Source organism: Chiloscyllium plagiosum, chromosome 5 (assembly GCF_004010195.1).
Source record: "Chiloscyllium plagiosum isolate BGI_BamShark_2017 chromosome 5, ASM401019v2, whole genome shotgun sequence".
In the NCBI taxonomy this organism is placed as follows: Eukaryota; Metazoa; Chordata; class Chondrichthyes; order Orectolobiformes; family Hemiscylliidae; genus Chiloscyllium; species Chiloscyllium plagiosum.
In genome coordinates this window covers 2,491,845-2,518,943 of record NC_057714.1, presented here as the reverse complement: position 1 = coordinate 2,518,943, position 27,099 = coordinate 2,491,845, and the positions used below count along the sequence as shown (strand labels likewise).

Sequence of the window (27,099 nt, the reverse complement as noted above, 5' to 3'; positions counted from 1 at the left end):
TGGGGGAGGAAACTGTTGCACAATCTGGCCATGAGAGACCGAATGCTCCGGTATCTTCTGCCAGATAGCAGGAGGGAGAAGAGTTTGAGTGAGGGGTGTGTGGGTCTTCCACAATGCTCTTAGCCTTTTGGATGCAGCGTGTGGTGTAAATATCTGTAATGGAGGGAAGAGAGACCCCAATGATCTTCTCAGCTGTCCTCTCTATCCGTTGTAGGGTCTTACGATCCGAAAAGCTAAAGTAAAAAATTTAAACATTTACAGCAATATATTTAACAAGTTTTGTTGAAATTTTAGGTGAGAGCCATTATCAGTGATTTTGCTGTGTTTCTTACCATACTAATTATGGTATTGATCGACTTTCTTGTTGGAGTCCCTTCGCCAAAGCTTAAAGTACCTGACAAGTTTGAGGTAAGAGTTTCTTTACTGTAAAGTCTCCCTTAACATGCTAGTTTTTTTTTAAAGCCATGTTTTATATATTTATCATTAAATATGTGTATTAAAATCACGAAGTAGTAATTGTAATGCTTTGTAGTTGTTTTGAAGAGATCAGAGGATTGATGTGGGTAATGCTAGAGGTATAAATGGATTTCCAGAAGGCATTTGATGCAGTGCTGCATAACCAACTTAAGGAGAGTTATTGGTCATTGTATTAAAGGCTGTTTTTTTTCCCCTTTTTTAATGCTTCTGGTTCTCAATGATTTGAAGCATTATTTAAGGGAGTGAATGAAGAGATTGCACTTGTATGTCCAAAAGTGCTTCCTAGTATGACGGAGATAAAATGAGTCAGCTTGACGATTGTTGCACTGTTCCTTTTGTAGAAAAGTTGTTCTGTTGCATCGAAAAGCAGGAAATTTGGTACCTACAGCTATTGACCGGAAGAACTTTCTTTCTGGAAATTAGCTACTCATTTGCCATAGCTTGGTGATGTAATTTTTGCTTATCCACCCATTCCTTAGTGGGGTACTGCTGGGATAAGTGTTGGGACATCAGTTATTCACTATATATTAATGATTTAGATGAGGGAACTAAATGTAATAATTCCAGATTTGGAGATGAGACTAAGCTAGGTGAGAGGGTAAACTGTGAACATGCAAAGGTATTTCATTGTGATTTGGGCAAGCTAAATGAATGGGCACATGCATGGCAGATGCAGTATAATGTGGATAATTGTGAGATTATCCACTGTAGGAGCACAAACAGGAAGCTGGATTATTATATAATTTAATATAAATTGAGAGGGGGGAAATGTACATTGAGACCTAGAAGGCCTCTTGCACCAGTCACTGAAGGTAAATGTGCAATGCAGCAAGCGGACAAGTGCAAGGAGAGGTTGAATCGGTCAGAATTGTACTCGCTGGCTTTCGAACGAATGAGGGGGATCTTAGAAACCAATAAAATTCTAACAGGATTAGACAGGGTGGTTGCAGGAAGTATGCTCCCAATGAGTGGAGAGTCCAGAACCAGGGGTCATAGTCTAAGCATATGGGGTAAACCATTTAAGACTGAGATGAGAGATTTCTTCACCCAAAGAGTGGTGAGCCTTTGGATTTTGCTGCCAGAGAAAGCAATTGAGACCAAAACTTTGTATGCTTTCAACAAGGAGTTGGCTGAAGAGATCAAACGATATGGGAGGAAGAAATGGGATTAGGCTTTTGAGTTGGATGATCAGCCAAACAGCCTACTGTGCTCCTATTTTGTTTCTCTATTTAAATGCATTCTGACTCTGATATTTGAAAGGATTTTAAAATAAATCTTTTACTATTTGCACAGCCGATTTGCTATTTGTTTTCAACAGTAAGGAAATAAACTTTTAATGTGCAGGTACAGAAATATCTTGCACATTTTGAAATACAGGTAGTTCTCCTATAACGCTGTTGTTGCATTCCAGTGAAACCTCACTTAATAGAAATGATGGGACCTATGGGAAAAGTGGGTCTGGGGGCAAACCAGCAAAAAAAAATCACTCATGATCACTCAAAAATCATCCAAAAGTGAAACGCAAAATATAGCACAGCCTGAATGAAGGTTGAAATCATATTTATTAACAAAAGTAAGTTTAGCACAATACATTTTTAAAAATCTCTATACTGTACCTCACACGGAAAGCTGCTGTCAGCAGCTGACATTGGTGCATGTGCAGAACGGCATTAAGGCCGGAGCTCTCATTGCGCATGCACAGAATGGCTCAGACACTTCAATGCTGACGTTGCACATGTGCAGAATGGCTCAAAAACTGGTACGGACATTTGTGCATTGGTGGGCAGTGGAGCATGTGGAGTATGACGCAGAGATTTCGGCATGCACGTCCGCACACACACAGAACAAAATGCGCGAACCAATCCCTGCTGAAATTGCGCCATTGCCAATGGAAATAAGTGTTCTCCAAAATGACATTCCCTAATCTTTTAGTGACGTTATAGCCAAATTGCACTGCCAAAACACGTGTTATACTGGAGCTACCTGTATGTGAAAGAATTTTTTTTCACTGTTTCATTTGCAGTAAATTGAACTGGATTATTTTTGTTGGCTTTCACTGTATATCTTTTTGTTATTTAGGGTTTAGTAACTAGTTTATTTTACTCTTGAATGTAGCCTACTGGAAAACATCGTGGTTGGTTTATAGACCCGCTTGGAGGTAACCCTTGGTGGACATTGCTTGCTGCTTTTGTACCAGCATTGTTATGCACAATCCTTATTTTCATGGATCAACAGATAACTGCAGTTATTGTTAATAGAAAAGAGCACAAACTGAAGGTATTCAGATGTTAACAATAGTTAACAAATTTGTATAATCTTTATTTTATTTTCCTCAAGACATTGATGGGAAGTAATTCTCCCTCAGCTTTATTTGAATTTTTACTTCATATATTTGTGGATTTTTTTATAGCACATTATCTAAATAGCAACACGAGAGGGAATTTCTGTTTGTTTATATCTGATTTTCTAATCTCCCAATATTTATAAGTTCTGTTAAATGATTAACATTGAGGCGTAGTGTGTGGACTTTGATTGCATGTGGTCTTACCTCATGTGGTGGTAGTTCTTGGACTTTGATTGCATGTGGTCTTACCTCATGTGGTGGTAGTTCTTGCCTTGTTGAGAGCTGTAGATACCAGTATTATCTCTTTGGGAAGAAGGGTTAGAGTTACCCCATGGCATCAATGTGGACTTCACCAGTTTCCTCATTTTCCCTCCCCCAACCTTACCCCAGTTCCAACCTTCCAGCTCAGCCCTGTCCTCATGACCTGTCCCACCTGTCAATCCTCCTTCCCACCTATCCGCTCCACCCTCCTCTCTGACCTTTCACCTTTATCCTCACCTCCATCCACCTATTGCACTCTCAGCTACCTTCTCCCCAGCCTGCCCCCCCCACTCCTCCACTTATCTCTCCACCCCTGGGGCTCCCTGCCTCATTCCTGATGAAGGGCTTTTGCCTGAAATGTCGATTATCCTGTTTCCTTGGATGCTGTCTGACCTGCTGTGCTTTTCCAGCACCACTCTAATCTTGACTCTAATCTCCAACATCTGCAGTACCCACTTCCGCCTTCGAGTTACTTCTGTTAGACTACTTCCTTTCTAAATAAAGTCACTCCTCTTATTAAGAAACAAATATTAAATATTAACTGGTCATTTCAGGATGTTTTATATTTTTGATAAAATGTATCATTCCCACCTGTTCTTTTACAAACTTTTAAAGCACTTTTATTTTTATTTTGGCATAACGTGTACACAATTGACATCTTGACATCTATTGTTTTACAGAAAGGTTGTGGTTATCACCTTGATTTGTTGATGGTTTCTATTATGCTGGGAGTATGCTCAATTATGGGTCTTCCCTGGTTTGTGGCTGCCACTGTTCTCTCCATCAGTCATGTCAATAGCTTAAAAGTAGAATCGGAATGCTCAGCACCAGGTGAACAACCCAAATTCCTCGGCATTCGAGAACAGAGAGTTACAGGCTTACTGATATTCGTCCTAATGGGATTGTCTGTTTTTATGACTTCTGTTCTGAAGGTAAGATTGATTGCATGGTTGTTGGTATCAGGCAGTGTTTTTTGAATTGCTTTTATGAGCTAACAATGCTGCAAGGGTTCTGATTTTAAAAAAAGTTCATTTTCCATGAGTGGAAGAATTTGAAATTCTGATGTGTGCTTATTTGAGAGGAATTTATTTCTGGATTATTAAGCAACTTTTAAATGAACAGCTATGCACCAATCCAAAATTTATACAGTGTATGTGGTCCATTCACTGCCCAGTGGAAGGTCTTAGCATTTGCAAAATATTGAACCTAGCCTATGAAATCAAATTACTTAATAACTAACTGTTCTTGTTTTAAGTTTATCCCAATGCCAGTGCTCTATGGGGTCTTCCTCTACATGGGTGTTTCTTCCTTGAAAGGCATTCAGGTATTGTAATTATGCTTCATATGGTTCCAATAATGTTTCAAATTTATTATTACTTCTAGGAATTTTACCCCTTTACTGACAGTTAACCTTTTGTTTTCACCAGTTTTTTGATCGTATAAAGCTGTTTGGGATGCCTGCAAAACACCAGCCTGACTTAATCTACCTGCGCTATGTTCCACTGTGGAAAGTTCATATCTTCACAGTTATTCAGCTTAGCTGTCTTGTTATTCTTTGGGTTATCAAGACTACAGCTGCTGCAGTTGTCTTTCCCATGATGGTAAGGTTATTCTTCCCATCGTTATTTTTATAAAACAATTTGGTAGACTTAAATTTGTAGGTGATTTTTAAACTGTTCTAAGTTGTTGAATTAAGGTAAACTGGTACAACTCTACAGGCAGTGTTTGAGTGACTTTGTAATGAATCTACATTTCATGCTGCCAAAGACAGAAAGCTGTGGTGTGGAAAAGTAAAGTACACGTCAAGTTGCCACAGTCTCAGAGGATGATAGGGCTGATCTCTCATTAGAGACAACTGGTGGTGATTTAGCCTGAGGGTCACCATGCTTTGGGCAAGAGGGGAGGTTGCCAAGACAGGGCCTTCATGGTAACCTGAGCTGATACAGGAATTGAACTTGTACTATTGGCATCCTGCATCATAAAGTAAGTGTCTAGCTAACTGACAGTCTAGTCATGTTGTTAGCCTTTCACCTTTGACATTGAGAGTTTAATTATGAGAACCAATAATAATGCTCACTTTTGAAAAGTAATAGTGATTGTGAATATTGATCCTTGACTAATAAGAAGAACTCTGGTTATATTCAAGTCAATTGATAGCGAATACACATTGAGCTCTTTAAGCTTTTCAGTGAGATCATGTTCAATTCCATTTATTCACTGTTGATCGGAAGCCATAATGATTTTGTCCATCAAAAATAAGTTTTGTCCTTAAACTTTGAATTTGCACACCAGTCATAATCTTTTAAATGTGAGGAGATGGTATTCAAAATTTATACTGCAGTAGGGAAAACAGCTTCTTGATTTCACTCATAAATAGTCTAGTTATTTTAAGATTAAGCTACCTTGTTCTAGGTTTCTTCTATCAATAAACTGTCTTTGTATATCTAGCCTCTCCAATCTTGTGTTTTTCCTTTTCAAATCTGATTTTTATAAACTCCTCAATTAGAGCATCCCCTCAACTGTCTAAATTATTTGACTATAAAAACATGGTTTTTACTCAATGTTCATCTTTAATCTTTTTCTATCAATGTTGCATTCCTTTTCTGAAGCCAGTATGATCTACAGAGTAATACAGTGCCTTAACCTCTTCACGGTTCCTGAGCTGGAGTTTGACAACTGCAACATTACTTCCTCGTGTTTATATCCCAACTACCTTGAGCGACAGGCCAACATATTATTAGCCTTTGATTATTTTTTGTAATTATACTTTTGGACTTTATGGTTTGTTAATGAAAGCCTAAACCTCTTTGCTCCGCTCCTCCAATTAAGAAAGTATTGATTTCTTTCTTGAATCCAAAGTTGATGAACTAATAGTTCTGCACGTTGGATTTCCTCTGCTCTTTTTATCATTCCAAGTGTTTGAAAGATGGTGTACTCGAGTGAAGCAAATCAATATTTGGCAGATGATGCTAAAATAACAAGGCAAGGGAAACAGATTCAACCAGCAAGTACTAAGAAAACCAATTATGAAACACAAAGGATAGGAATAAATCAAATAGATCTGTATTATTGACAGGTTCTCGCTCTGGTGTTTATCCGGAAACTTTTGGACTTCTGTTTTACGAAACGAGAACTTAGCTGGTTGGATGATTTAATGCCAGAGAGCAAAAAGAAGAAATTGGAAGATATGCAGAAAAAGAAGAAAGAAACTGAGGTAAATTAACAGACCTTCTTTTGAAATCTAAACAGGCTTTTCATCATTTTTGAGTGAGTCCCATCATATGCTTGCTTGTAGATACAAAGCTCTTACTTTCTGCGCTTTCTACCTGTTGCTAAATTTCTTGCTGTTCCTGTCAAGGTAATCTCTCTAATAACTACTTTACGTAGATACCTTTCACTGTTGATTTAAGGATTTTATGCAGAGGTTTTGAGCAATTTTGTAACGTTACTTTATAGTTTGCATATCTCGTTTGAATTAGATGTTCACACCATTTTGGATAGTATATGAATCGAACAAAGTGCATATCTGTTCAGATCCTTTGCATGCAATCTTTAATAATTAAACTCAACTCTTACTTATTCCTCTTTGTTTTGGTCACCCAAGAACAGGATGCAATGCAGAGTTTAAAACCATGTTGTGAATGTTGTAGTAACTTGTGTTATTTTAATGTTGAAAGTCAAAGCTGCAATAACATACAGAAAAGCAAAATGCCTCCATGCTATATACCACAATTTTATGTTATATGAAGTAATTTACTGTATTGTAAGTTTGATTATACTGAACCAGAAATGTTTAAAACCAATATATCTGCTTTTAAGTAAGGAAGTAACCAGGCTTGCAGAGTCACAGTATTGTAATTACAGAGCCATCCTAGCTTGCTTGTTCTGAGGCACTGTTGCTACGAAACTTTTCCAATTATTGCACCTTTCTCTGATATGTTCATTTTTGTATATTACAACAAAACTGTATTTGAGAAAATGTATCCCAGTATTTAAGTTGACTTCTGGTTTGATTAAGTGAATTTAGTATAACCGTGAACCCGACATAACTTTTATACTTTACTAGCAGGCTATAATTTACCTCTAATTTGGCACTTCTGTTTCACTACCGAAAAACTAATTCAGGTATGAAGCAGGGTATAAACTATTAAAGTCATTCAAAAGATTGTGCATCTAATTGAAGTTTTAGACTTCATGTCAGTAAGTGGGTTCCTTTTAAAATATCTCAGCATCTGTAATTAAAGCAAAACTATGGAATATGCCAGTGATTTTCTTTTGTTTAAAACAGACCTTTGCAGTATCTAATTCAATTTCGTTTTCTGTTGTTTACTGAGAAAAAAAAATCCACTGAGGAAGATAATGAAATAGCAATGCCTGTGTGAACAGAGGTTTGCCCTTGTACTATTATTCCTGGAGTTTTACAAATTAACATACTCTTGCAAGTAAAGGGTTAGATTAGGTCTATATTAATAATGCATGAAACTAGTACAGCATTAGGTGCCTCATATAACCATATACAATTTATTCTTGGATTTTGCTTTTTATTATTTTTCTGGTGTAAGGTTTCATAGAACTACACCTTGCCTCTTGCCAAAGTTTTAACATCCTTCAGTCCTATATCATCATCTTTCAGCTCCCCTCAGTCCTCCACAAATGTCCTTAATCCCTAGTCCTGGTAGCACAGAAATTACTAAATGCTGTTAATCATCTGATACCCTATTTGTATTATACACCTGCTTGCAGTGGCAAAGTTTTTTTATTCTTAACTCTCAAAGCCAAAATGTCAGTGTTGTTGAAGGTTATGTTGAGGCTACCAGTTTTTTATTCTTCTGGTAATGTATATATTTCATTCCTAGTCATATTTACCTTTCCCCTAGATTGAGGAGGGGCAACTTTGTAAAATATTTTTGAAATAGTCCTGTTATATAAAAAATGGGATAGTAGTCTGTACTTATCCTCAAACTCTTCATTTATGATTCCAACCAGATAACTGTTGCATACTTACTTTGAATGAATGAACTTATAAGGAATTGACTTTGATAAAAGTTTGCTCCATATGGGGTATTCCATTTTCTATGAAATCTTTCTTAAGGCTTGCATTGCATCCATAGTACAAAAATAGGCGTCAGTCGTTAGTAAGTTATATGATGTGCCTGCATGTGAGACCTGCTCAGTGCAAACAAATTTAGCAGAGCAAGTGTCAATTGTGTTCCCATTAGAAAATATCTCTGGACCTTGTTCTTTCATTAGGAGTGGGATAAGGGGGTAAATAAAATGAAATTGTAATAATGCAATCATATTCCTATTAAGAGCATAAACTAGGTAATATGTACAATAGGATATTCAAAATGATTACATTCTGGAGGTATGCTTTTGTATGATTTTGCAGCTTTAGTTCACTTTGATTTTACTGTCACTGCTAATTCTGCTTGGCAGTTTAAACTTGATGAACAGGTTCACACATAGTTTGCCCTGCTTGCTTAATGTAATTTCTGAAGGGACTGACCTCTGTCTGCTTTTTCTCCTGCACACTCACTTTGCTCTAGAAAACGAAGAATGGATCTAAACCACCATGGGTATGTCTTTGGTTATTTATAACGGATACTTCAGAATAAAGAGAGATAAATATGGGTTACATTCTATCTCTCTGCATTATTTCTCATAAGCACAATTGTTTCTTATTAGCTTCCAGTTGAATCTGCAGAAATCATTTAAGTTGTGGACAGTGATGCAATGAAAGGCAAGTGTCTGAAAATTGCCACTGGGTAATTTGCTATTGCAGTCTAAATATTTAAAGATAGAATTCTGGATTATCAACCCTCTCTATTTTAAATCAAAATATATGAATTAATTGGATTATATTTAAATTATGAAGGATGACTTGTAAGGTGTTTCAACAAAGAATTTTGTAAAGAATTTGCAAATCTTTGTGTGGAGATTAAAACCAAGTTATACATTTCCTACAAGGGGCCTGATTATAAATAAAGAACATTTTGAGTGTTTTATTATTGAATTTGGGCATTTCTGGTAAGGCCAGCATTTGTTGCTCATTCCTAGTTGTTCTTGAACTGACTGGCTCTCCAGGTCATTTTAGAGGGTAACTAAGAGTCGTCCACATTGCTATGTAGTATCTGGAGTTATGTAGACCAGACTGGGTAAGGATTTCCTTCTTTTAAAGGACAGTAGTGGACCAGGTGAGTTGTTACAACATTGGAAATGGTTAATTAGTCGCCATTAGACTAGCTTTTATTTCCAGATATTTACTGAATTCATGTTTCTCTATCTGCCATGATGAGGTTTGAGCCAGTGTCCCCAGAATATTAATCTAGTGTTCTGGAATATTAGACCCTGTGTCACTGAACTATGTCACCAGGTCCCTTGGAAGCTGCTCTTTGACTGGAAGTGCAGCTCTTCTGTAGTTTTTTGTAGTAATTTTTGCAAAGTTGTTTTTAAATTCATTTATTAATGCTGCATAAAGCTGCACAGTGCCTTTGCTATCTTTAAAAGGTAAGTCACTTATTGTCATGTTGATAGTTACCACTCTGAAACATTCATTAGAACAAGCCAGTGATTTCTCTCTAACCTGGGTTACTTAAGATTATTAGAAAATTTCTACATCTTTTCGGTTTCCAATTTTGTTCAGCAACCAGTTTGGAGTGGCAATTAATCAGAATGTCTACTTTGTGCAAATGCAATATGTTCATGTGGGTTATAATTTCTGCTAAATTATTAGAGGTGTATTATTCAAATCTGACATTAAATCAACTCTGCATGCTCTTAAAATTTAAAAATAACCCTTTTGCTCAAAAGAGAGCAGTGTCAAGGTATACACTTATCAGTCAGTTGAATTAACTGATCAGTGATGTAATGTCCTGTTGTGAAATTTTGCTGTGTGCAGCTTGGTTGCTTTGTTTACCATCTGAGCAGTATCAAGTTTGATGGTGCAAAACTTGATTTAGTGTTCCTTTTCTTTTTCTCTTATGTTTTAGACTTCTACATAAATATGTTATCAGGTGAAAAGTTTGAGATGTCAAAACATTAATTTTTGGATAGACTTAAATACAAAACTTCTGCAGTTCAAATCTCATTTCCGTATTACATTTGTATCCAAACATTTTCATAGCCATAGATGGTTCTGTTCATTGGAGAATTCGTTCATTTCGGGTTCTTGGGAGATAGACCCATATAAGTATCAGGACGAGGGTAATCCGCTTATCTGGACCTATCATGTATGGAAATGCCTGGAAATCCTAATGGGAAGCAGGTTAAATGGAGATATTCAAGGGGGCATTACATGATTATTTTGATAGAATTCATGTACAAGGATATTGGGATAAAGCAGGAGATTGTGACTAGGTAATAATACTTGTTTGCAGAGAGAATGTACATGTGAATAGTTTTTAAAACATGCATTAGGAAAAGAAAGTATCCCTTCAATTTTTGTGTTGAAAAATGTTTTGAAGAAAACTTAGTTTAACAGACTATTAAATTTATCAGGTCAGCAACTGCTCCAATACTTCATCCTATGCTTGCCTCTTAAAATGCTACACATCTTAGACTTGTTTTTTTCTACTCTCTTGCCTTGTCAAGGAGCAAAAGAAGAGTACTTTATATTCTGATCAAGAACTGTATCCACTGATAGATTGATAAAATGAATTGTTTCAACTGGTCAAACATAGCATTGGAAGGAAATAAATCGAAGGGAAACTTTTTTTCCTAATGCATGTTTAAAAACTGTTCACATGTTAGGATTTCCAGGTATTTCCATGCACTGACTACTTGTGCTATGAAAAGGTTTTCTCTCATATCATTCTCTTGTTTCTTTTGCACATCACTTTAAATCATTCATTATCCTATAATGTGAGACTTTAATGACTGCTTTCATATTCTACTTTAGAATGTGGCAATTGTTTTTATACATGAGGATGAGCTGAAGACATATGATTTCATAGGATTTATGGAACAGAGAGCACCTGTACAGCCCAACCACTCAATGGCATTCACATTCTAGTCAAGCCTCTTTCATGACTCTAACCTATTCCTTGATCCACTAAATGTATGTCTAGCTTTTCCTTAAACACAGAAGCATAGAAGATAGGAGCAAGAGTAGGCTATTCAACTCATGAGCCTGCGCCACCATTCATTATGATAATGTCTGATCATTAAGCTCACCCTCTGCTACCATGCCACTTCCCCTCCATATCCCTTGATCCCTTTAGCCACGAGCTATATCTCCTTCTTTGTGTATTTTTCAAAAACAATTTGCCCTCAACCTCTTTCTGTGGTGGTAAATTTCACAGGCTCACCACTGTCTGGTTGAAGATCTCTCCTCAGCTCAGTCCTAAAAGGTTTACCAATTATCCTTAAGCGATGACCCCTGGTTCTGGGCTCTCCCATCATCAGGAACATCCATCCAACCTGTCTAGTGCATTATGGGGAAGGTTCATAATGCATAGTTATTATTTAGAAATATTGGTTATAATATAGGGGAAGAAATAGATTATAAGTTTGAGTTCTGCGAAGATCTGACCTTTTAAAAGTTACAAGTACCTCTGAAACACAAGTTCAAGACAGCATTTACAAGAAGTTGTCTCATTTTATCTAAAACGTCAGCAAGTTTAATACCACAAATCCATTTCTCTCTCTCTCTCTCACTCACACACTCACACACACCAAATTGGCAGAAGTGCTATTGCTCTCAGTTTCTAAACATATGGCTGGAGAGAAGGAGAAGAAACTGAAGGTGTCAAAAGAGCTGGGCATTCTACAAGGTGGTTGAAGACATGAGTTTCAATAATCCGCATTAATAACTCAGCACACATTACTTAATCTGTTTTAAGGGTCTCTGGGAGAGGCACTAACTGAACAAAATGGCATTAAATGAATGCACATAATCTTGTCGGAAAGAAGCTCTTACTACTGTGTCAGCTGAGTAAGATTCTTTCATGTGAATATATGGGTGACACATCACTGAGCTTTGAGTGTTTGTAAGAGTATTGCTGAGATAAAAGGGATGAACATTTTTTTTAACATTTAATTAGGTTTCCATTTAATATTTGTTTGTTTTATACTAAACTTTTATACCTTTTTGAATATGTTCAGTGACTGACCACCATGTTAACCAATTTGAAAATTAAAATTTACTCTCTATGAAGCCTGCTTCTCTCTGGGATCTAATTTGTTCAGTATTACCATCAGCTGGGATATTAATGAAAAGAACAAAAATTTAAGAGGCAAGCATTCTATATCCATTTAACAAAAGCTTTTAGTGTTTTAAAATGTCTGTTTGATCATCCGTTTGCCTTATTTCAAGAGTAGTGAGACTGCACTTTTTCATCTTTTCCCATATGTACAGAGGAGCCTCGATTATCCGGCATTCAGTTATCCAAATATCAGATTATCGGACAAGATCACAAGGTCCCTTTGCTCAGCTAAACTGTTATCCGGCATTCAACTATCCAGAATTCGATTAAACCCGAGTCCTTCAGATAATCGAGATTATTCTCTATACCCATTCTATTATAATCCTAGTAAATCTTCTGACATTCCAGTGCCTCAATCCTTTTCTTTAATATTACAAATAGATTCCATGCAGTATGTTCAAATGTGGTACATATAGAGGCATGATGCTGTTAGTAAGAAATTGCACTTAGGCAGAGCAATTTAAGAATTATTATTCTTAGTTATTCTTCTACATTTTCTGTTGTCAATACTTAGCACAAACTGGATTTTCCATGTTGGGTAAACCTCAGGAGTCAGTCCATCACATGGAAATGTATTTTCAAAGGTCAGTTTATTGGCATAGTGAAAAAGAAAAATGTAAGGAGGGATTAAAATGTATCCACAAAGGAATAACATTCAGGAAGCCTCTAGAAAGGCACAGAAAAGTATCATCAGGCTTGGCTTGATGGGTGCTGGGAACCATTGGAAGATTTATGGTTGAAATTCATAGAAGACTTGATAGAGTAGCTGCTGCAAGAATATTTACCCTGGCTGGGAGTCTAAAACTGAAGATATCAGAATGAGGCTACTTAGAATTGAGCTGAGGGGTTTCTTCACTCAAATGTTGTAATTTTTTGTAATGCTATGTCTTTTAGAGGACTAAATATATTAGAGAGAAATTGAGGGGTTGGATACAAAGATACTTGAATATGGGATAGTGCAAAGAAGAGCAACTGAGGAAAATAATCTACAGTTATTTTAATGAATTGTGGAGCAGACTTATGAGTGAATGGGTTCTTCCTGTTCATGTGGTGTTATGGATATTTTAATCAACCTATTCAGACATAGATGTAAGAACTAGGATTAGAGAATTCAGTCCGTTTGAGCCTAGTTCACCGTTTGATATGATCATGATTGATCTCATCATACCCTCAACTCCCATAACCCTTCAATCCATTACTAATTTCAAATCTGTCTACTTACTACTCAAATTTTCTCAATGTTCAGCATCCACCACAGTTTTATATCCCTTTCAGAGACGTAATGTCTCCTCTTCCCTTTATATCTGCTACCCTTTATCCTAAAACTATGACGTCTCGTTCTAGATTACCCCACAGGAAGAGGAGTTTCTGCATCTACTCTGCCAAGCCCTTTAGCATCTTGTATATCTCAATTAGATTTCCTTCCATTCTTGTAAACTCCAGACTATAGGCCTAAACTACTCAATCTTGCTTCATAAGAGAAACCCCTAATACTGGAATCAATCTAGTGAACCCTCTCTGTGAAGTGCCTCCAATACAACTACATCCCCTCTCAAGGGAACCAAAACTGTAAACAGTACTATGGGTGTGATCTCACTAATATAGTTGTAGCAACACTACCCTTCACTACACTCTTTCTCTTTAGCAAAAAGGCCAAAATTCCATTTGCCTTCCTTTATTGTCCGTTGTACCTGCATACAAGTTTCCTGCAATTCATGCATGAGGACACCCATATCTCCCTGCAATGAAGCACTCTGAAGTTTCTCTCCATGAGTTATCTTTCTATTCCTTTGACCAAAAGAGAGAACCTCACTCTTATGCATGTTATTTAAATCTTACCAACCAGAAAAAGACCCATTTATTCTAGACTTTACTCTCATTTGGTTAGCTAATCCTCTATCCATGCTAATAAATTGGCCCTCAGCCCATATGATTTTTACCTTGACTATTAACCTTCTGTGTGGCATCTTATCAAATGCTTTTGGAAATCGGGATATTCTGTACCTACAGGATTCCCATTATCCATATTGCTTGTTGCATTTTCAAGGAATTGTACCAAATTATTCAAACATTTATTTCCCCTTTATAAAACCATGCTGATTCTAATGGATTATATTCTGACTTTTCAAATGTCCTGTTATTAGTTCCTTAATAAATTTTGATGTTATGAAACAAATCTTTGTCAGATGGAACTTAAACCCAGACCTTCTGCCCAAGAGGTAGGGGCACTATAATTGCACGTGAGAGCCCTACAATGATTTGTACAACAATTAACAGTAAATGAGAGACTGTCTGGAATGTGAACTCTGCACCTCTTGCATACTATTTTATAATGCACCACAAATTGAGAAACCACACTCTTATACTGATAACCAACAACTTATGTTCCCATGTTCTTACTCTGTGATTCATCACAAAACAAATACTGTTTCACTGGAATAGAATTGTTGCCTATTCTATTATGACCAGCAGACTGAAAATCTGGAATTCCTCTATCAATAGTTATGAAAATTGCCCTTAATGAAACAAATTTTTAAATCAGTAAGTTTGAGTATTTGCTTGAGATGCATATTAATTACTTATTTTAAGAAGCATTCAAATTGTTGACTGGGTCGTATGGAAATGTCCAACTTTGACTCAAACTTGTTACAGTCCTTTTTCATTATATATTGCTGGGGTGGAGTATTTACTTTTGTACTATAACTCTCACTTAATTTTTAAATTAGTCTGACCAATTCCAGTCTTCATTTCAAGTACCTCTTTATAATTGTGTGTAATATGTAAAAGAAAAGCTCCCTCTTCATAAATATCACATTTGTGACACTCGAAAGTGCTTTACTGCCACTTAATTGATTGCACACCAAAAGTAATTATGTAGACAAACTCACCAGCCAATTTGTGTACTGCAACGTGTTAATAATTGTAACTTAAATACTACTGGAAAAATTGAAAGTACGTTAATGCAATAATTATTTATTGAACTCTATTAAAAGTATTAATTTCTTTTCCTTGAATAGCCTAAAACTATTTTATGTTTAAAATGAATTATTTTGCTTTAAGGATGACAGAAGTAATGCAATTGAGACTTAAAGTATTCTCAATTTTGAGTTCCCTTCCAGATTTATGTTTTGGTATATCTGGGTAGTTGGCTTTTGTGAATCTCCTTTCAATAAAACATGCAAAGCTTTTACTGTGTTTGATATTTGCAAGATTTAAGAGAATAGGAAACCGATGTTGAGAAAATAGTAAATTTTCTTTTTTTTTTGTTTAAAGTCATGTTCATTTGACAATTACCACTTGCAAAACTGGCATCCTACGATTAATGTGGTCCCTTATAATCTTTCTAGGAAGCTCAAAGAATGCTTGAAGTTGCAGAAAGTGGAACAGTACAACTCCCCTTAGAGGGTGGCAATATTCTGAAGATTCCAGTGAAAAGTATTAAGTACAGGTACAGTATACAATATGTGGAATGGATTGAAATGAAAGAAGTTACTTCTAAATTAATGATATTAGTGAGAAAAGAAAAACTTGTTCATTGCACTTATGTGGCTAAGTTTGAAAAGTTTTTCCTATCTTATTACATCACTAAAGTGTTCCAAAATTGTCATAAAATCAGGTTCAGAAATTTGCAACTTTTATTTTCATTTCAGAGGAAGTGGTGATTTCTGTTTTATTCCACGAGATCATAAAATCTAATGAATTGATAAGGTAATTAGTCATAGAATCATACATCACAGAACAGACCCTTCAGTCCAACTCATCCATGCCGACCAAGTTTCCCAAACTAAACTAGTCCCATCTGCCTGCATTTGGCCCATATCCATCTTTTAAACTCTTCCTATCTGTGTACCTGTCCAAATGTCTTTTAAAAATTGTAACTCTTCCTGCATCTATGATTTCCTCTGGCAGTTCATTTCACATACAAATCATCTTTTGTTGAAAATTTTGCCCCTCCAGTCCCTTTTAAATCTTTCCCCTCTCACCTGAAAAGTGTGTCCTCCAGTTTTGAACTCCGCAAACTAGAGAAAAGTCATTTTCCAATCACCTCTCATGATTTTATAAATCTCTGTTCGGTCACCCCTCAACTTCCTACGCTGTAGTGGAAAAAAAGCCCAGCTTATTCAAACCTCTGCTTATAACTCAAACCCTCCATTCCTGGTAACATCCTTGTTAATCTTTTCTGCACTCTTTCCAATTTAATACTATCCTTCCTATATAAGGGTGACTAGAACCTAACACAATACTCTAAAAAATGGCCTCACTAAAGTCCTGTACAACCACAACATGAGTTCCCAACTCCTATATTCAATGATTTGAGCAATGAGACAAGCATGCCAAATGCTGCCTTTACCACTCTCTCTACCTGTGACGCAACTTTCAGTGAACTATGTGCTAAACTCCTAGATTTCTGTTTGACACTATCCAAGGCCCTACTATTAACTGTCGTAAGTCCTGCCCTTGTTCATCTTACGAAAGTGTAACACCTTGCACTAATCCAAATTAAACTCCTCCACCTATTGTCCCAATTGATCAAGATTGTTTTGTAATCTTGGATAACCTTCCTTATTGTCTACAATTTCACCAATTTTGGTGTCATCTGCAAACTTAGTAACCAAGCTTTCTATATTCTCATCCAAATAATTTATATAAATAATAAACAACAGTGGACACAGCACTGATTTTTGTGGAGCACCACTGAACACAGGCCTCCACACCACCCTCTGTCTCCTACATCTCCCTCTGTTGAGCCAATTTTGTGTCCAATTGACAAGCTCTCCCTGAATTCCATGTGATATAACTTTACTAATTAGGCTATCATGTGGAAGCTTGTCAAAGGCCTTAAAGTCCAAGTAAATAATATCTGCTGTTCTTCCCTCATCTATCTATCTTGGTCATATCCCCCCATAAAACTCAAGATAATGAGATTTCATTTCCCATGCAGATAGCAATTGTAACCATTTCTCCAAATGCATGTAAACCTTGTCTCTCAGAATCCCCTCCAACAACTTGCCCACCACTGAAATCAAACACATTAATTTATAGTTCCCAGGCTTCTTGCAGTTTTCCTTAAATAAAGGCACAACTTTATTCAATTTCCAGTCTTCTGGCACTTCACCTATGGCTGTATAGGATACAAATATCACTGATAGCAGCCCTGCAAATTCTTCCCACTGTGTCCTAGGATACAGTTAATCAAGTCTCAGATTCATCTACCTTTGTGCTTTTTAAGACCTCTAGCACTTTTTATCTTGTAATGTGGGCTGTTTACAAAATATAACTATTTATTTTCCCAAGTTTTCTAGCTTCCGAGTCTTTCTCCACAGTAAATACTAAAGCGAAATAGTTATTTAGTATCTCCGCCCATCTCCTGCAGTTCCACACATAGATGACCTTGTTGATATTCATCCATTATTCCCTATTCCTACTAGCTTTACCCTGAACTAGTGTTATCTCATTTTTGGGAGTCTCCCACTTGCCAGTCATTCATTTACCTGTGAATAGTCTACCCCAATCAACTTTTGAAAGCTCCTGTCTTGTCCTGTCAAAATTGGCCTTACTCCTATTTAGAACTTTAACTTTTATAGAAGACCTATTCTTTTCCATAACTTCTTTAAAACTAATACAATTATGATCACTAGTCCCAAATTTCTCTCCCACTAACACTTCAGTCACTTGTCCTGCCTTATTTCCCAAGAAAAGGTCAAATTTTGCTCCTTCTCTAGTAGGTACTTGTAAATGGACAGCACGGTCGCTCAGTGGTTAGCACCGTTGCCTCACAGCACTAGGTTCAATTCCAACCTTTGGCGACTGTCTGTGTGAAGTTTGCACATTCTCCCTGTGTCTGCGCGGGTTTCCTCCGGGTGCTCCGGTTTCGTCCCACAGTCCAAAGATGTGCAAGTCAGGTGAATTGGCCATGCTAAATTGCCCATAGTGTTAGGTATGTCATCCTGAGGGAAATGGGTCTGGGTGGGTTACTCTTCAGAGGGTCAGTATGGATTTGTTGGGCCGAAGGGCCTGTTTCCACGCTGTAGGGAATCGAATCTAAAAAAAAATTTACACACTATTTTCTTGAACATTCCTTCCTTAACACTATATGGGCAGTCCCAGTCTATGATTGGAAAATTAAAATCCCCTACTGATACAATCCTATTATTCATATATATATCTGAAATCTCTATATATTTTCTCCGTAGTTTCTGCTGACTATTTGGGGCCTATAGTACTACCTCTTCGAGGTGATCATCCCCCATCTTATTTGAGTTCACATTAAGTACACTGGACAATCCTCCAGGAATATCCTAAGTACAGCAGTAATGTTTTCCTTATTCAAAAACACTATTCCCCCTCCTGTCTTGCCTCCTTTTTATTCTTCTAAAGCATCTATACCCTGGAACATTGAGTTGCCAGTCCTGTCTCTCCTTCAGCCATGTTTCTGTAGTTGCTGTGATATCCCAGTCCCATGTATGCCCTGAGTTCATCCGCCTTACCTGTTAGACCTCTTGCATTAAAATAAATGCAGTTTAATTATTTAGGATTGTCTCGTTCTCTGACATGCTCTTGTCTGCCTTGTCTAAGTAACTTATTCTCTTTAGCTTCTGAACCATCCTCTGCTTTCTCTCTAATCGTGGCTGTTTAGGATACACCCCACCCCTCCTTTGTACTAGTTTAAAGGCTCCTGAGTAGCACTAGCAAGTCTCCCTCCAGTTCAGGTGAACATGCCCCTTTTGAATAGGTCTCTTCTCCCCAAGAAGAGATCCCAATTACGCAGCAATCTGAATTCTTGCCTCCTGCACGATCTCCTCAGTCATTCATTATTCTGTCCTAGTTTCTTGTTCCTATTCTCACTAGCAGATGACACTGGAAGTAATCCCGAGATTACCACCTTTATTTGAGGTCCTGCTTTTTAATCTGCTAGCTAACATATTCTTTCTGCAAATCCTCATCCCTTTCTCTGCCTATGTTGTTTGTACCAAAGTGTATAAGACCTCTGGTTGCTCACACTTTGACAATTTGTTGCAACCTCCCTGAGATATCTTTAATCCCAGCACATACCTGCAGGATCGCCTGTCTTACACCCCTGATCGGAGAGTCCCCGATAACATTTGCTTGCTTGAACCTTGATAAATCCTGCTTAATAGAAGCTTCAGGCATGATGCTCAAGACCCTTTTATAAAAATTAGCGAACGTAGACTTGTCTAAAAATTACATTTGGCTTGAATCCAGCATTTGCAGCCTGTTGCTACTGACGCTTTGTGCTGGGAGAAGTTGATTCCTAGGTCTTATATAAAATAAAGGAATCAAGTTCTCCCAGCACAGGGTGTCAGCAGCTGTTACAGGTCCAGCATGGTTTCAGTTGTGGGTTCCTGTCATGGTGATTCCGTTGGTATATATTTTCAGTCCTGCTTGTTTCTTTTTGCTTACAGTACAATGTATGACTCAGTGTACTATCTTATAGAAAAACCAAGATAAATCTGCCCATTGGCTGAAACTTGGGGGTAGTGTTTTCTGCATAAAATTAAACCAGTAAAAACCTATGATGATGCAAATAAACTTTGATTTATCAAATATACATAGATGCATTAGGAATAACAAACCACCAATCCTGCTCTTCCTTGGGATGTTCTGAATTTTATAATCTGAATATTAGCTGTGTTCAAGAGCCATTATTTTTTGCCATTTTGTTTTGACCATCCTCTTTGTCCCTTTTTGCTGCTGTTTCCTTTACACTTCCACACTGTGTCTTCCTGTCCCACTCCTGGGTATCATTGTTAAAATAGTTGACTGCATTCTTGTCTGTCTCTGAGATGCTCCACTCCGGCTCCCCTCATGCTCGCTCTCGTGTGTTCCCCGTGTGTGTGCATGCGTGATCCCTTGCACTGCCATCGCCCCACCTCTTGCGATGCCCTTGCCCACCCTCACCCTCTTTCCCTTTCGACTCGCCGCCCACCCTGCCCTGGCTCCACCTGCCCTGCTGCCCCCTTGCACAGCCTTCAACCCCCTCGCGAGGCCCTTGCCTTCACCCCCATCTCTCACGCTGCACTCAACCACCATGCCCCACCCCCCAACTCTCGCACTGTACTCTCACTACCCACCCCACCGCCCTCGTCCCCTCCCTGGAAGGAACCTGGAAGGAAGGGCCAGTCAGAGCAATGGAAGGGATGAGGCGGGGCTGGAAAGGGAGTTGGTGGATGGGAAGGGAGGTTATTTGAAATTGGAGAACTCAACTTTGAGTTCCTCCAGGTTGCCCAGGCGGAAGATGAGGTCTTCCTTCAATTTGTGGTCTGATTCGCTGTGGCAATGCAAGAAGCCAAGAATGGTCATGTCAGAAAGGAAGTGGGAAAGGGAATTAAAATGGGTGATGACTGGGAGGTCAGGTCGGCCCCTGTGGGCCCAGCTGCGATGCTCGGTGAAATGTGCCTTGAGTTTACATTTGCTGTCACTGATGTAGGGAAGACCACATCTCCCACTGGAATACAGTAAACTAGATTGGAGGACAGGCAGATTGGGGTCCTGGATGGAGGTGAGGGGGTGGTGTGCTGGCAGGTGTTGCAGCTTTTATGGTTGCAGGGGAAGGCTTGAGGGTGATTGGTCAGGGGATTGGCAAAGGGAATGGTACTTGCGGAAGGCAGAGAGGAGTAGGGGGAAAAAATGTTCTTGGTGGTAGGGTCTAGTTAGAGCTGGTGCAAGTGTTTAAGAATGATACGTTGGATGCGGAGACCAGTGGGGTGGTAGATGAGGACAAGGGGGACCCTGTCTCTGTTGCTTTTTGAGGGGGTGGGTTGAGAGCATTGGAATGAGGAATGGAGGTGGTGTGGTGGAGGGCTGTCTGGATCACAGAGCACTTTGTTCAAAATAGGTCTGGGATGCTAGGGAATGGAATGTCTCCTTGTCCAAGCAGATGTGGCAGAGGCAGAGGTATTGGGCTACACCTTCTCCCATCTAGTATCCTGCAAGAACTTCATCCCGTTTTCCAAGTAGTTATGGGAGTTTGAGAATTTATAGTGAACGTCTGTCTGAAGACTCGCCAGATATAAATGGAGTGGGGAGGGAGGTTCCGAGATAGACCAAGTGAATTTGAAGGTGGGATGGAAGTTGTGAGCGAAGTTGATGAACTGCTCCAGTTCAACCTGGGTGAAGGACGCTGCACCAATGCAGTCATTGATGTAACGGCAGGAGAGTTGGAGGACAGTGCCTGTGTAGATTGTGAAGAGGGACTGTTTGACATAGCAGACAAAGAGGCAGGTGTAGCTACGGTCCATCTGAGTGCCCACAGCCACCCCTTGGATTTGGAGGAAATGGGAAGAGTTAAAGAAAAGGTTATTAAGAGTGAGGACTAGTTCATCCCATCGACCAATCAGGTCATACTCTCTTCCTGTGTTCACCTATCCCTACCTCATCAACTTGCCCCTCTCCCCATCCAAACTACCACCACCAACCCATTCACCCCACCCAAACCCCCACCCCCATCCCCCACAATCCCCAGCTCTGAAGAAGTGTTACACCTGAATCGTTGACTTCTCCACCTGATGCTGCCTGGCTTGCTGTGTTCTTCCAGCCTCTGCCTGTCCAGCTTGGATTCCAGCATCTGCAGTTTTTTTGTCTCGAATGAAGTTGGTCCTTTCCACCTTGCTACTGGGGTTCTAAATACAGAAAATACAAATGGAAGATTTTGCAATATGCTCCTCCAATCAAAGGCTGTTTCTTTTCTTTCCTTTGCCAATGGCAAATGCTGAAAAGAAATGGCTTCTGATTCATGGGAATAGGAGTAGGCCATTCAGCCCTGCACACCTGCTAAACCATTCAATGTGATCAAAGCTAATCGAATACTTCCGTGCCTTTAACTCATTCCATCCCCATAACACTGTACACCACTGATAATCTGAAACCTGTCAGATATTCCGACTTAAATATATTCAGACTGAACACCCCTTCCCCCACGACCTTCTGTGGTAGAGAAATCCAGATTCACAACCTTCTGAGTAAAATAGGTCAGAGATCGGGAGAAACTAAATGGCATCTCCCTTTTATTTTTAAATTGTGCTCATTGGTTTTAGACTCCACACCCAGGGGAAACATCTTAGCTGCATGTATATTTTGTAGGTTTCAATAAGGTTGCCTCTCATTCTTCGAAACTCTAGGGAATACAGGCCCAGTTTGACCAATCAGTCTTTCTATCCAAAAACAAGTTTGGTGAACTTTCATTACGTTCCTCTATGGCAAGAATATCTTCCCCTGAGATAAGGAGACCAAAACTGTACATAATACTCCAAGTACAGTCCAACCAAACTCCTATACAATTGATTTAAGACTTGACTTCTGTAATCCGATCTTCTTGCAGTAATGACTACCATTCCATTAGCCTTCCTAGTAGCTTGTTGCATTTGATATATTGGTCTTAGGTGACTTATTGACAAGAACAGAGGTTCCTTGCCCATCTCCGCTTTCCAACCCCTTTCCACTTAAGATATACTGTTTCTCTTACTAAAGTAGATGACTTCACCGCATTTTCTACATTAGGTTCATCCACCATGTTCTTGCCCAGTCAGTTCACCTGTCCAAATCCTCTTGAAGCTGCTTTGTTATCCTTTCAACAAACCTTCCCATTTAGCTTTGTGTGACCTGAAAATGTGGAAATATTACATTTTGGTACACACATTCAGATCATTAATTGCGAGCAGCTGGGTCCCAAGGTTTGCTCCCTTCAGTACCTGACTTGTCACCGCTTGCTTGTTCTCTATTAGCTGATCACCTCATGCTGGTGCATTACCTCCTATCCTATTATCTCCTGTGCTTTTATATTTCCAACCACCATCATGGTTCGAAAGCCTTCTGCAAATCTAATTAGATGACATCCATTGGCTCTCCTTTATCAATTTTGCTAGTAATTGAACTTATTAATGGAAAAGGGAAAAACCAGATTTTTATTAGTTAGCTCTGCTGCTTGGTACTTTCAGTTATTTAGGTTTGAGTCATTTATTTAAATTATGTATTTATTCCTTTTGGAATTGTTTGTTTCTGAAATTCATGTTTACTGTTGTGCCAAATCTTATCTGTCTGAAATTTTCTTGGTACCCCCATTCAGAAGAGGTTGAACAACCCTGATGGAAAACTTTGGTGTTTTATTGTTGAAACAATTTTGTTTCTTGATTTTTTTTTTTTCTTTGCATGTGACTTCAATAAACTGTGTAAGAATTGTATAAGCTGGGGAAGAACTGCATGGCAAGGTTGAAGGGAAAAATAAGGCTTTGTGAATCCAGTTAGTGGTTCTGCTTGTACAAAGCACTAACATTTAGATATGTTTATCCTCTAGCCCAGATGATCCTTCAGTCGTAAACATATCTGATGAAATGGCCAAAACTGCTGTGTGGAAGGCTCTTGCTGTTAATGCTGAGAATGCAAAAGTTGTAAAACTTGAAGCAAGGTAGCTTTTTTTGTTTATGTGCTTAATCTGTAGCCTGACATCTAACAAAGCATTGATAATAATACATGCACAACAGCGGCTGTTGTTTAGAAAACTGGGCATTTGCAGTAAGTGTTTGATATACTCCACTAGTGTTTGAAAAACCCTGTTTGATATACCCCAAGCCATTCAATTATAGCACCGACTCTGTTATAAGACTAATAGATCTTAGCTTACTAATTTTTCATGTGGTTTGAACAAAGTTATCAAGCTTGAACATTTTTAGCTGGCATGGTACATTATTCAGCAAACAATTTTCACAAGTTAGTATTTTTCAGGATCTTTTTGTATGTTATAGATTGACACCACTTAAAACAGTATTTATGAAAATGATAATTTCAGAGAATACTTTTTTAAAAGTATTGTTTGTGGAGAAACAGATGAGGAATCTGTAAAACCATATGCTATTTTCTGAATATAGTTGTACTGTATGTGGCTTTATTTCTTTTAAAAACAAAAATTCTAATTTCTTACCTGCATAATGTACAATTATTTTCAATATAGGTACCTTTTGCTACATCCTCCAGACAGGAAGTCGTATGCACATAGACATATTTATCTTTTACAGCTAACTCATTAAAACTCTCTGTATCCCAAAAAGTACTTAGTTTTGCTGATATAAATATTATGTGAACTGTAGATGTATTTAATTTGTGAAACTTTAGATATGAAAATAGAATCAGAAGTTTCAGAAGCAAAAACCACTTGCACATTAAAATACGTGTGCAATATTTTCATTTAAAAGGCTGAATTGTTTTTTCATTTCTCTTTTTTTAATTAGTTTGTGGGTGTACAAACATAAATATTTATTTATAAAACCAGAAATGCGGCTATACATTTACTTTTCCTTGTTACATATTTACAGTCCTGAATGTACTACAGATATCCAAATAAACATTGAAGAGGTGCCTCCAAGAAATGTCCTTGATGCAGAAACATCTGTATGAAACAAGCTACATCTTGATTAATCTAGAAAAATTTCTTTTTATGAAACTACTACTTGAGCCACAGCCAAACCTCTGGATCCTTTGCAGGAAATAGAAGTGTGTTGGACCTAATCAGTGTCTCAGTCAGAGTGAAATTCTTCTGACCAAGGTTGTTTTACCCTTGTACTATTGTCAACTGCAATGCTAGCTACTGTTTAAGTCTTTACTTATTATTCAATTTACAATTTTTGGCATAAGGTTATGGAAAGTAAACAAGCAATAATCTATTAGACAAGTTATTTTAAAATTAAAATCTGCTTACCAACATTTGATTTGCTTGATGATGGCAGATGATGTACCATTTTTAAAAAATGAAAAATAGCACATGATGATCACAAGATCCAGAATCACAAGTATACTGTCGATACAAAAAGGTATAAATATATTGCTTATTGACATTCACACTCCATGTGATAACTAATAGGTAATAAGATCTTCAACCAAATGCTCGAATCTCTGTCTTTATTTGTCATTGATCCTTCAGAGTTTTGTTGCTACTGAATAACAATGAGCTAGCAGGCGGTAACAAGTGTTGTGATAGAAGAGGTATGTAAATTGGTATTCTATCTGAAGGGTGTGCATCTGTTTACTATACTGGTTTAATACTGGGGTTGGTTGCTATCCTTTTATTTACAAAATGGTGCACCGGTTTTGCAATACTGATTTGAGACTGTCTGCATCTGAACTGTTTACATGTAACTTTATTCAACATGGTATACTGTAGGCTTTATTTAGCATTGCAGTGTTATATGTTTTATTTATTTATACTTAGCCTCAAGTTTATTCAGAAATTTCCACACTATATGGAATTTAAAGAAGATTTGGCTAATTTTATAAAGATTGTTCTAGTATTTTTGTCTTTGTACTTTAGATATGTAGAGTGACCACTTTCTATGGGCAGTACTGTAGTTATAGTATTAGATCAGTAATTCTAGAGCCATCTCAGGAAATCAGAATCTTCCCATTGATCCATATTGCCATGCTTTAACACAATTTGTGAAGTTGTTTTGTCTTCCAGATCAGATGAAAGTTTTAAAAATATTTCCTTTGGCCAGCCATTTTGTTTTCAAATGAGGCAAGTTCATTTATCTTTAGACAAAAACACAATGCCAGTGCAACATACAGAACTGTATTCATCATTTGCATTGAATCATTGCAAAATAATAGCCAAACAGCCAAAACACAGAAATGGTAATATTGTGAAGCATTTGTTTTGTATCCCAATACTGCTTATATAGTTAAACATATGGCAAGTTTTGCGGATATATTCAGTCAACCAATTTTCTGCTATTTTATTAAATGTACAAATTGTAATCACTGTAATTGAATAATTGAGTTTGCATTACATAAGAGGAGATGTGAATTATAGAAACTTATTTTAATCGAGTGTCAGTTGGTGAACTGAAGTTTTCTATTTAATTTTTTAGGTTACTCTAAATAGTATTGTGTTGATACTGTTGATCGTTAAATGCTAAATACAGTATGAGATTTTAACAGTTTGAAAAACTGGTTTCTGACAGGGACAGTTTTGTCCCTTTTTTGTTTTTTTTTAAAATCTGCAGTTAACGGTAATTTTATGTCTTCCTATGTTCTGCTTATTTAATCACAGAACAAATACAATCCCTAGTATTCATCAATTTTCATAAAATTGTCTAAGTTCAGAAAATTATGGTTAAAGTTTTTATGACTATTTCTAAGTACAGTAGTGATTTCATTTATTTTTGTAAGGACACCCAAAGCAATGTAAAAATGTTACAGTAGTCCATGTCTTAGTTTAAATATGTGTATAACCCCCAGATTTTGTTTTCTTTAAGGCCAACATCCTGCCTTTAATTGGATATTAGAGGAGAATAACTATTTTTTGTAATGTCATACCTATTAATAAAAGCAATAAAGTCTTTTATTGTACCAAACATGATATTGGTCTATGTTCTTCATAGGGGTCTGTTTGGAAACTGAATAAGTTAAAGATCTAACAAAAGTGGTGATCTGCCGTACTGTAATGTTTTACAAACACCATTTCATTTGAGTTTTAACCTCCTAATACTTTTGATAATACCTTTCTAAAAATTTTAAGTCTACACCTGTAATTTAACTGCCAGTGGGTTGATGAGAGAAGATCCCACCAGCAATTTTGGGAGCATGAGTCCAGGTGAATTTTAATTTCCAATAAATTTTGTCATTCTAAATTCTATTGAGAATAGGTGAGAAGTGGCAGAAAATAGCTGCATTTGGTATTCAAGGCATCCCTTTGGAAGGGGATGGCTGGAGAAGTGGAGGACTAATCTATCTTAGAACACAGAACATTACAGCGCAGTACAGGCTCTTCAGCCCTTGATGTTGGGGGACACAGAGGGCTGCTCTTGC

General features: G+C 37.6%; 1 protein-coding gene across 10 annotated transcripts in view; it reads left to right on the top strand.

Annotated features, from left to right (window-relative positions):
* LOC122549662 (sodium bicarbonate cotransporter 3-like) overlaps nucleotides 1-26,645 on the top strand; it is a 157,912-nt gene extending 131,267 nt beyond the window's left edge. For 5 of the 10 annotated variants that reach the window (XM_043689478.1, XM_043689483.1, XM_043689481.1 and 2 more), the window contains 10 exons: nucleotides 295-408; nucleotides 2,593-2,754; nucleotides 3,763-4,014; nucleotides 4,338-4,406; nucleotides 4,510-4,683; nucleotides 6,159-6,296; nucleotides 8,629-8,658; nucleotides 15,633-15,733; nucleotides 23,597-23,707; nucleotides 24,612-26,645. In XM_043689478.1, coding sequence (XP_043545413.1) covers nucleotides 295-408; nucleotides 2,593-2,754; nucleotides 3,763-4,014; nucleotides 4,338-4,406; nucleotides 4,510-4,683; nucleotides 6,159-6,296; nucleotides 8,629-8,658; nucleotides 15,633-15,733; nucleotides 23,597-23,707; nucleotides 24,612-24,693 — 1,233 coding nt within the window. In that variant the 3' untranslated portion in view covers nucleotides 24,694-26,645. The remainder of the gene's footprint in view (nucleotides 1-294; nucleotides 409-2,592; nucleotides 2,755-3,762; nucleotides 4,015-4,337; nucleotides 4,407-4,509; nucleotides 4,684-6,158; nucleotides 6,297-8,628; nucleotides 8,659-15,632; nucleotides 15,734-23,596; nucleotides 23,708-24,611) is intronic. The other 5 variants (XM_043689479.1, XM_043689484.1, XM_043689482.1 and 2 more) reach the window with 1 other exon arrangement.
* Nucleotides 26,646-27,099: the final 454 nt, after the last annotated feature.